General features: G+C 31.4%; 1 protein-coding gene across 1 annotated transcript in view; it reads left to right on the top strand.

Annotated features, from left to right (window-relative positions):
* Nucleotides 1-12,330, top strand: part of LOC123692597 — a 65,632-nt gene that overhangs the window by 20,976 nt on the left and 32,326 nt on the right. The window contains exon 2 of the mRNA XM_045637359.1: nt 11,319-11,656. Coding sequence (XP_045493315.1) covers nt 11,497-11,656 — 160 coding nt within the window. The 5' untranslated portion in view covers nt 11,319-11,496. The remainder of the gene's footprint in view (nt 1-11,318; nt 11,657-12,330) is intronic.

Raw genomic sequence — 12,330 nt, 5'->3', positions numbered from 1 at the left:
CCTACTAGTAATTTGTATCGTCACATGACGGATGAGTTTGGGGGTTATCCTTTTGATTAAACGGACAGAGTTTATCCAAACGATGCGCTTCCCATGATTAAACCGAGAACACAATTTGCATGGCTACAGAAAGTGATACCTTTTACTTTGTTTATTAAAATAAGAAGTCTTTGAACGAGAGAGTGAAGGTGAATGAAACGTTTATAAGCAATTATTCCAAGATTTAATATCTAAGTATATTATAGAGACCTCTCACGTGTGTAATACCTATACTCTTGGAAATTATCATTATTTTTTAAAGATATATCATTCCAGCAACATTTCTGAGAAACTGAATAAATACTTCCATGTTATTGCTTCCATTATGTTTTGATTATTTCGACTATAATACAGACCGATTTTGGTAAGATATTCTACAATACCTACCTGAAGCTTCATATTTAAACCTCCAAATGATATAATCAATTAACAAAAATTCTTGTAGTTATAATAGTACAAATTGAGGCTTTATGGTTTGTATACAGACGGGATCAAAGTATATAGAGCACAGGGACATGGGTTCGATCTTTGACCCCATAACACAATGTGGACGTAGAAATCCCTTTGCATATATCTTCTTAATATATATAAATCTCGTGTCACAATGTTTGTCCTCAATGGACTCCTAAACCACTTAACCGATTATAATAAAATTCGCACACCATGTGCAGTTCGATCCAACTTGAGAGATAGGATAGTTTAAATCTCAAATCGTTTTAGAGAAAGCGGGCGAAGCCGCGGTCGGTAAGCTAGTTACTTATAATAAATATGCTTGCTCATTTTACAATGATGTCCACATTATAGTTATACAGTAAAAAAATAAATTGCTACAAGTGGTTTTGCAAATGCCTATACAAAAAACCAGGAATAGAGAGATTTCGGTAGTAGGAGTTACTTGTTAGAAATATACGTATATATTTATATAATGTAATTTATATTTACACGCATAGAAAATAAAATAGAGTAATCAAACTGAAATAAATAAATAAATAAAATAGATTATAATTATTTAGGTATTTCACCTTTTGATTGTACATTATTAGATATGAGGCTCTGGCTCTCTTGCTAGGCATAGCCTGTGCTAACTTATAGTTTTAATAAGGAATATAATGTTACGAACTTCTTTAAAAGTCTTTTAATAGAAACGCTTAAAATAGTATGTGTAAGATTTATTAACCATATTTATTTAAACTTTAAACGCTTGAAGTTAATTTTATCGAAACACGCACATATATTTATATACTCTGTTTAAATAAAAACTTGGAATTGACACACGCGATCTAACGTGCGAAACCAAATGCGAACTGTTGCTTTTATACAATGTTATACTTTAGTTATATAGGAAATTGTATAATTATTTAAGAATACATAATTTTATGTAATGTTAAAATTTCAGGTTTCTAACAAAAGGGATGAATGAGGGAGGGAACTACCAAATTAAACTTAAATATTAAACAATGCGAGTTCAGCAATTAAAAAATTATAAATGAATGCCTAAGAATGATTGAATGTTAGTTTTCCATTAAATATTTGATATTACATAATGAGTGGCTCAAATCATTATATATTCATTAAAAGAGAACAATTATATCAAGTGTTGTTAACTATTTAAAATTGTCTCAATTTTCCATTCTATTGATTCCTATTTACAACAACAAAGATCGATGGAGCGTTGACCCACTCCATTTATTAAATGATTCCATCGAATTCAAAGGGACGAGTTTATCAATTCATAATTATTACATACTAGGTTTCCGCCCGCGGCTTCGCCCGCGCAGTCAAAGAAAAACCCGCATAGTTCCCGTTCCCGTAGGATTTCCGGGATTGCGTCATTTTTCCGGGATGGATAAAAAGTAGCGTATGTCCTTTCTAGGGTATCAAAATATCTCCATACCAAATTTCATCAAAATTTAGGTCAATAGTTTAGGCGTGATTGAGTAACAGACAGACAGAGTTACTTTCGCATTTATAATATTAGTAAAGAATTACATATAAAACATTTGCACGACAATTATTATTACTGGGACTCCAATATAAAACTAAGTAACTGAATGTCATTTAACATATTATAATACGTAGAGTATTTCATATTATTGTGGTAGTTCCTTTCAAGATTTTCAGGGTTTTTATCACTAAAGATGAAATGGTGAAATTGAATTTTTTTGTTCAATAAGTATATTGGATGCGGGCATTCTATAGATTAAATATTTGGCTTACTCCGACTATTGGAGACAGAATAATTAAAGATAACAATTAGTATATTTTCATTAAACTCCTCTTGAGCCCTTACTGTTATGCCCTTAACAGAATGTTAAAATTATTAGTGCCCCTGGTAATTTTAAATTCCTTTATTTATAAATAAAAGCGGAATTCAATATCTAAATTCTAAAGTAATATTGAATTTTACTCATGATGGCTTATTTATAATATGTTCTTTTCTAATAGTAACACACAAGAGAAGAGGCGAACTGTGAAACCTATTTAAAAACAGCATTCTTGGAATTTAAAACAAATTTCGAATCGCTGAATTGTGATTTTATTTGAGAAATTAGAGTTTTAAATATCCGAGATATTCTGTTTCAAATAATAATTAAATTATCTATTCATTTAAGTTAAATAGATGTTTTATACTCAAATTCGTTTTATCTACACTTTACTTCAGAGAACACACTACGAAATATAACAACGACCTAGAGGCTAGTCATCGTATTATTCCTTAGTTTTCACGATTCATTGTAGGATGTATTAGCTTAGAATGTTAGAATTAATTATAGTGGGATTATTTTAACCTATATGCGGTATTCTAATTTATTGAATCTCCTCCGACCAACCGAGAAGCACGTTCAGTAAGCTAACTCTTGTATAATCTCCTTTTAAAGACTTCGAAAGTTAATAAGATTTTTAAACGAAATATTATATTGTTGTAGGTAAATGCCAACAAAAACACGTGAAAAATGTTTGATAAAAGTTAAGGGTTTTCATCGATCGATCAAAGATAAACACAATTAAAAGACATTCGCAATATTCACCATAAACTGTTGTATTTTCGTATTCACAAGAAAATGTTATTGTATATTTACGTTAAAAAAATCAATAAATATCACGGTGAATATTGAGTGATTGATAATAATTTATGGAAAAAGTAAAACTTGAAAAATATATATCTCTACTACCTACCTATCCTATAATAAATAAATAACATATAAATTATTCTTAGATACGATATACAATTCAGTATGAGAAAAACTTAGTCCATTTATATAATTACTTTATTAGTTTTCTTTATTAGTTCATGATACTTTCTTTGACTAGGTACGTATATTTATTACGAAACGGAGACAATCACTTTTATGAAATGCTTAGGGTTATTTTCTTACGTAAAAGATTTAACGAACGTATATGAACGTATATTTTTTTTCAATATCAATTCCTGTTTTATGTAAAACCGTTAATCTCAATAGCTATGACAATAAATATATGAGTAGTCATATTCAGTAATTTTGAATTTAGTTTATCAAGTAATAATTCGAACTGAGTGTGTACTGTGTAACCTTATACCTACATATATTAAAATTAATAAATCTTAGACTGATAAAAGTTTTTGTGATAATAGGTAGAATATTTTTGATGATGATGGCGAGTGCATATACCTAATGTATAAAGGAAACGATATTCTTGAAAACCAAATTTAAATTTCAATTTATCGTACAGTGTTTAAAAATAAATTGGGTTATATTGTTATAATATTACATGAATTGATGATGAATATGAAAATAGCGAAGTCAGAGCGAAAAAGTTTTAAGCCCTAGAAATGGCCCACAAAGCACTTTAAGATGTTGTTAATTTAACTCTATTTTGTAACATTTATGAAGAGAAATTGAGTGTAAAAAATAAACAACTTCGACTAAACTTTTCTTATAAAGAGAAAGTTGGAAAGCAATTTTGGAAGTATTATCGGAACACGTTATTGGTGTCGTTAGCTCTTGTGTATCTGATAACATAATCCCGGTTTATTAAAACTTTTCATTGTAACAATAAGTACTTCAGCACTAATTTTGATTTAATACAAACATAAAATCAAACTTGGACGTGTTTTGTAATGGTTGCTTTTGAAACGTCACGTCGTCACGGCTCAAGTCGGTACTGGGGAGAAAAACTAATTAAAATGTCGTGTATAAGAACAAAATGGATAAGTTTCTATGGTAATATTTTCTCATTAGAGAGGACACGTTTATGCATAAATTGCTTCTGGATAAATGGCACAATCACTTAATTAAATCCACCTCTTTGCGGATGTCTGTATGGCTTTTTATTTAAAAAGTCATGATGCCGTACCAAAAATATCACAAGAAATACAATATACATATATACAAAAGATTGCGTATTTTAGGAACCGTATTCATTATATATTTAGCATATTACAAAGGTTTTTTTATTCATATAATTTGAATTCTCTTTTAAAATCCATTAATCTAAATAACTATCTCGTTAGTGTTAACTGTTGAGTACCACCACATAAGACTAAAACTAACAGTCTATAGATTGCCTTAAGCTTAAAGCTAGAGAAAGAGTAGCGATATTTTCTTCTAAAGCTTTCCACCCACACGTCAAGAAAACCTTCTTCAATTATAGCACTCCCAAGGTTTACAAATGACTAATCATATTTTCCACACGTATCTCACCGACTGGCAAGAATTGCAATTGTAGGAGCGATCTTTCAGATTATTTATTTTTGTTGCAACGTAATATCATACAGACTATTTATATTTATATATTCATATAATATATTGGAGATTATTGGTATATTTGTGGCAGACGTATTTTTTATATCTTACACTTTTTATGGAGTTGCATAATTATTTACGTATGTTTTGGCTATGTATTACCGGTGGTACACACACATAGTTCCTGTAAGTTAGATAAGCGAGGACTTATCTAACTTACAGGAACTATGCGTGTTGCTTAAATGATAATATATTGCGATCTTTGGGATGAGGTCGTTCGCCCCAGCAAAAGCCTTTGCCCATTATTCGCGCGGTTTTACCATTACCTGTAGATTTCGTATTTTAGTTTAAAAAAGTAGGTATTGCTAGTGTACTCGTATATTTGTATTTCTAACTTGTGATAAATACTATCTGTTTTATTTAGATAATGGCTTTAGATGCTTGTATGAATAAATCTCACGTATAAAACTTCCATAAATCTAGGGCCAGTCAAGTGTCACATCCGTATGCAATGCAATGCATCCTTTGAGAAAAAGATCTGCTATATAAAAGTAAACGATGTTATTATTCTATAACTTACGCTTGCTTGTTATTTTACTGCATTGTTTATGTTTATAAAATGTATCTATTAAAATATCTTAAGCTCTCCCGAAATTAATATTTTCTTACACAAAAGGAAAGTTTGAATAATGAAAGAAACTCATTTTTTAAATAATCCGCAAGATTGAAAACATTCACTTAGTTGTTAATTTTTTTTAGTTGATCAGTTAAAAAGAGTTAAGTTGATAAAATAAATAAGAGAGTTTATCTCTCCTTTCTTTCTTTTACAAGTCAAGGGTATTTAATATATCTAGTATAATATGCAAAAAATTTTAAGTATTATCCAATTTTTTGATGTCTAGAAAATGAAGAATATTTGTAGGTAATATTTTTAAGAAAATATTTATGAAGCCATAAATTTTACTGCTTATGTGGAATTTCAAAAACTTAATCGTGTAGAATGCTTGGTCCTCGAATTTTGAATAGTCATCCATTAGGAATTTAGCAATCGTTTTGAATTTTAACCAATGAATGTGATATATTATAATGCGTATTTTTGTTTTTTTTTTATTATTTATTTTTTTGTTAAAATATATAAAATATCATATTCTATATAGGTATCTACTAAAAATGCACTTTATAATGTTGCATGGAGGGTAATTAATGTCAATTTGCGTCAGTGCAATTTTCGCCAAGCCTACTGCATTCGTGCGTTTTACACTTTTAGTATAAAAACAATGCTGTTCCGTCGGTTTAATTAAGGTTTAAGTACTTCCATTAACAGTATCGCTTATATGTATCGATCTCGTACACAACATAAAGTAGAGCACACAACTTTTTCTTTGCAATTATATTAAAGATTTGAGATAATATGGCTTGTATTCTTTTCGATTAGATCTTCTTTAGATCACGTAATTGATGGGCTTTTGTTTTAATCATATGAAGCCTCATCTAATATTATATTTTTATTTCCCTGATAAATGTATAATTCATATAGTATAATACAGTAAAAGTTTATGCCTCATAGCAAATCTCGTCGCTATTTTTCTGTATAAAATGTTTATTACTACTTACTAGGGAGTTGTAAAAAGCTGTATATATACGTTTTGATAGCTTTTGTGCGTACTATATCTTTTACTTACTTCATTAAATTAGTTTTTCACCCTTTCATCACATCGGTCAAAGCATAATAATGCTTTTATAATGAAACAGGATAAATCGACTGAAAAGTAATTCCTTCAGGATAAATAAAACACATTAAGTGCGACCTCTTTTTATTACTTGCGGATACGGTTGAGAAATGATGATTTAGATAATCGAAGTGAAATGGTGCGGAGTGATTTTATGTTTCAACGAGGATATAAAACAGGAAAGATCTTGATTTTTGGAACACGCGTTTTTCGAGATTTGAAATTAAAAAGGGGTTGTGGTTATGGCATATTATGTAGCGCTGATATTATGTGAATTATAATAATTGTGTTATAAATTGTGCATGTTGATGTTGGATTGTTATGCAATAATTTATTGTTTATGTTGGGTTTAATTTCATGGTGTTGTGTGATATGAAAAGCTGTCAACAATATTTTAAATGGGGTTCGCGAGCGCGAGTAAAATGGGTAGAAGCCGTATTATTTAAACGTGACAATTTTGTTTCACCGAGTATTTAGGGTGTCAAATTGTAGCGATAACGCTAATTGACGAGGAAAATGTGGGCAAGAAAAATCTCCGCTTGAATAATAGAAAATATCGTTGAGAAATATGATGTCGTTAAAAAGGGCGAATCCTTTCATCAATATTCTGATGATGGTCGTTTTCAGTTTAACTGAAGTAATTTTAATAGTCAAGTTTATATCCCTACTAAGTAATAATAGTATTAATAAGTATGAATGTAACTCTGTCTGTCTCTTGTTCCCATTTTAACTACTGTACCGTTTTGAATGAAATTTTGTATGGTTTGAGACCTGAGAAAGCACATAGAATAGTTTTATCCCAGAAATGCTACGGGATTGGGCTTTATGCGAGTTTTCTTTTGAACTCGCGCACATACACATATCACAGATTCACAGCAGGCGAAGTCGCAGGTGGAAAGCTGGTATTTTATAATATTGAAGTGAAAAAAAGCATCACATAGTATGTTTATTTATAATCGTACATAATTCAACATTAAAATGATTAAGAAATTGGCAAATTATTTCCATTCAATCAGATAGCAGATGGATAGGAAGAAAACCACATGTTCAGTGTTCTTACAGAATATAAACAATAGGTGAAGGAAATACGCCTAAATCAAGGGAAAATGGGTCGAGTTATTGAGCGAGCGCACTTCAAAGGGTCATCGCCCTTTTCTGCACCTGTAGTGTTTGGGTTCTATCGGAAGTACGCGTTGTGATTTTAATTCCTAGAAACTTCTAATATTTCATAGATGTATTAAAGTAATGTTTATCTAGTACAAAAGTTCTCATAAAGCTCTTGCTAGTTCTATCAGTATTATACCTATACCTTACGTACCTACTCTTTTTATATTAAGTACGTTCATGCTATGAAGTTAAAAGATTCTCTAGCCTTTTACTTCGGACTTTTCTTTGCTCTTTACATAACATTCATGAAATAATGGGCCCGTATCACCAATTGCTGATAATGTCCAAAACATAAACACTTTGTTATTTTTATACATTATTTGATGAAATTAGCTACAGGAAATATAATATTAAGTTTGAAACTGGCCATAAGGCTCCTATTATCACAGCTAAGATAATCATCACTAGTCCATTAATTACCTCTGAGACAGACATCCTATGAGGTTTAGATCTGTGTAGGTTGATTATTACAGGTCGTGAATATCATGAGGGTACTTAGTTCTGCGCGGCAGGTCACCAATGCGCTGGACCGACCAAGTGAAATCTGCTGTAGGAATTCGCGTATCTGACTGCGCCAGACAGTCTAATAACAGGAAGAGATGGCGGGAGATCGTGCGGAAAGCTGTGTCCGCCTCTACCACCGATGTGGACGTCTCAACGTGACCACGACCGCTCTGACAAGAGTGAATCGACAAAGAAGAAGAAGAACTTAGTTCTATGATATGTATTTAGTTGTTAGTTTAAACATTGTTTAGCTATAAGTGCTATAATGAAGTGATATAAGCGCTATAGTGATAAGGATATTTTAAAAAGAAGTCTGTGTCCTATAACAGTTCTCATTCAAACTTTTATTTCAGGCGACCAAGTCCTGCAGTAACTACCTATGATAGCATAGCTTTTAGTTACAGCTATTCAGTTGGTTTTTGATTAAGTATAATGATTTCTAACCGAGATGATACCTGCCAATCGATTTACCACCCACAGCCATTTAATGACTAATGCTTCTCGTTTATCTTTTATTAAATTTCCGATCTTGTTAATTAAGTTAACTTATTATTTACAGCTCAATGAATGTTTAATCGAATAAAACAATTATAATTCTATAACAACATTTTATACTTTATAGGTACAAGTTCGGAATATCAATTACTTTTTGGATCTTTGAGTATTTAATCATTAATTTCTTTTACTTTCAACAAGCCTTCAAAGTTAAGCGATGTCGACTAAGTCAGTTATAATTTATTTATGCATTTCATTTCCATTAGGCTCGACGAATTTTAGTTTATAATTAATTATAGGTACCTACAGGAGACTCCTTGTTTCATAATAATATAAACCTTTCAATAGTATGCGATTATATTCTAGGTGAGTATAAGGTATTCAAGTACGAATAAAACTTGATAATAAAAACAGAATTTAAGGAGACTTTAATTTTAGGATAAGAAATTTATACCTGAATATTTTTTTATAAAAAAATGAACGATATTTTAATGGTGATTCACAAACAACAAGATAAATCTTATTCATTTCAAAGGAGAAGGAAAAAAATGAAAAATGGGAAGGATCGTTATCTCTGAAAGAAGTAAAGATACATAGAGATTTCTCTACTGTGAAAGAAGAGAATGTAATACTGAAGTAATAAAAAAAAACACACATTCTTCCTCCAAATATTTTTCACAGATTGGCGTTATCCTATAAAACTTTCTAGTAAATTTATAGGTTAGACCTATAGTTATACTAACTATGCAGATAGATATAGTTTGTACCGCATGGTACGTAGTAGTAGGCTTCACAAAATATGTTAATATTGAGCAAAAACGACAACAAATTGCGAATGTATCAGCATAATATTTTTAAACGACATCTTCATCGTAAACCCTTGTTTATACCTACTTCGTTATATGAAAATATTTTTTTAAAAATTATGACATGTGGATTAAACGCCAATAAGAGAACTTCGGTCGGCGTTCACAGTCCCCTAGGATTATTTTATTACGGTAATGGGTTTCTGGGTCGATAAAGGGCTAGGTGCGAGAATATTTGACTTGTAGAGTTGTCGGTTCTTTGAAAGACTGGTTGTTAAGGGATAAATATTTTTAGAGGCCAACATCGCAGGGTATTAATTAAAGACTGACGCAAATATTCCAAGCGACAAAGTTGCGAAAAGTTTTTGAGAAGTTATAAATTGCGCAACAAATTTTTACAGAGCTATTATTATGGACTCTTAATATTTAATCTCTTGCTCCTGGTGCTGTGTTGAATACGGCTACTTGAATACAAAATACTGAGTAAAATTAAATGGCTAGACATTATTTCTCTTTGTAAAGGTAAAATTATTCACGTGAATGTCTCTATAATTGTGAATGAATTGAAAAGGAGAAGACATCGTAGTTAAAGTGTAAACCAATTATTATTATTGGATAGGACAATGTTTTTTTTTAAATCAAGGTAAAATAAAATCGACTCGTTTCTTTATTGGAGCTTATCGTCCGCGTTCCAGTTTTTTTTTTTTTTTTTTTTTTTTTTTCATAACAACAAGTAATTAACAGGTGTAAAACCCAAAGCATTACATGTTTAGTTTAAAATAAAATATTAAAATAGGATAAGTTTACAATTTTCATTTATTATCGACTTAAGAATTTAAAAACATTCGATTTATACGTATTTAAGGACGTATTAAATAAATCTGTCTCGGGTAGCAGAGCGAGCAAGTCGTTTACCAATTTTACCGAGCGCACCAAGGGGGCGTTACGGCCAGACACAGTTCTTACACCTTGCTGGACGGCAAGGAAATCACGACCCCGACGTAGTCCCAACCCAGAAGGAGCCGCTACACTATAAATGAACTTTGGAGGAATTTTAAAAGAAATTCGTTCAAGACTAAATGGGTTATCTATACCACCATTTAGCACCTGATAAACGTGTACTAGTAAAATGTATTTTCGCCTCGATTCCAGACTGAAAAAGCCTGTCATACCGTACACATACAGAGATGGGTACATGTATGGATAGTATCCATACATCTGTCTAAATACATATCTACAAAACTTCTTTTGGATTTTTTCTAACATAAGGATATATTTTTTTTCATGTGAATCCCAGATAATACAATTATATTCTAAGCAACTTCGAACGTATGCCTGGTAAAGAGAAATAGTACATTTTATGTCAGAAAAATTATTGCCAGTTCGAATTATAAAACCGAGCGTTTTAAAAGACTTATTGCATATATTAACGATATGCTCCTTAAATTGTAACCGAGAAGAAAAAGTAACTCCTAGATCTTTAATTGTTGTAACGCGCTGTAGACACTGTCCACCTAAATAATATGTGTAATCGATTGGCGTTCGAGACCTCGAGTAGCTCATTATTTTGCATTTACCAATATTAAAATATAAGCGGTTTTCTACACCCCATTCCAAAACAGACTCAATGTCACGCTGCAAAGCCTGGTATTGGGTATGATTATTTACTCCCATATAAATTTTGAGGTCATCTGCGAACATTAAGCACTGAGCGCTGCTAACAACATTCGGTAAATCATTAATTAAAATTAAAAACTGGGTCGGTCCCAGATAAACGTTGTTACACAAAAGATCTCCACCAATGCATACCAATTAACTCTACAATAAATAACGTAACCTACATTTTGTTTCAGGTTCAAGAAACCCGGTTTAAAAAATACGAGTCGAGTTCATGTGACCAGTGAGTGAAATTATCAATAAAATTGTGACGTTTATGTGGAATAATAAAGTGGACGGCTTTGCCATTTGCTAGACGTTTTTACGGTTGTCGCTCCGGTGGGCTGTTGATTAAGTAATAAAGCGGGTATAGTGATGTCCGCGTGTGTGGTTGAAGAGGGTTGTGATGAAGGTGGTGGGTGCGATGTGTCTGAGATGGGACTGAGTGAAGTGACCGAGAGACCGCGCCGGGAAGTTTTGCTGAGTGCACGCGGCCGCCGCGCCTGCTCCGAACAGGGCCCGCCAAGTTATCTACGTGAGTTAAACATTACATTTCGTCAGGTGTTATGTCTTGCATAAACATTTCACAACGCTATGCTAAACGATATGTTTGCACATGACATTTATCTTGCAACCTTGAAAAATATAATTTTACTACTAAAATCATATGTTTTTTGGTGCCTGTGCTGTAATAATCGTTACTGACTTAGACTGATATTACATTTATAAAAAAAATATAGTACACAAGGAATATTAATTGTGTTTATAATCACATTTTCGTGACAAAGATTGTAAGTAATACAATAAAAATATTAAAATACATGGAAATATACAATGTTTCCGATTTAAAACGCAATACAATTCGTAATGCAGCTATAGGGTATATGAAACTCTACCTAGCGGATACAATAATTATAAGCGCTTGGAATCTCGTATCTAAATTCCTAAAATAGTTCAAATGCAATCCACATGTCGATTCAAATAATATAAAGGCCAACGAAAATAATATTCAATTGTTAAGTACATATTGCATGGCATTAAATAAACGGTGTCACTATGTACATTTTATCACTTATAAATATTAAATAAATAAAAAAGCAATAAAATATACGCAACTACTTACGCAAACGAATGAAATTTATTTAACATTTACCTGTTGAAATATTAAAGAAATCAAAATGAGTTGTAATATGAAGATATTTCCCATTC

This window comes from Colias croceus, chromosome 6 (genome assembly GCF_905220415.1).
Source record: "Colias croceus chromosome 6, ilColCroc2.1".
Lineage (NCBI taxonomy): Eukaryota > Metazoa > Arthropoda > Insecta > Lepidoptera > Pieridae > Colias > Colias croceus.
This window is presented reverse-complemented; position numbering and strand designations above follow the sequence as displayed.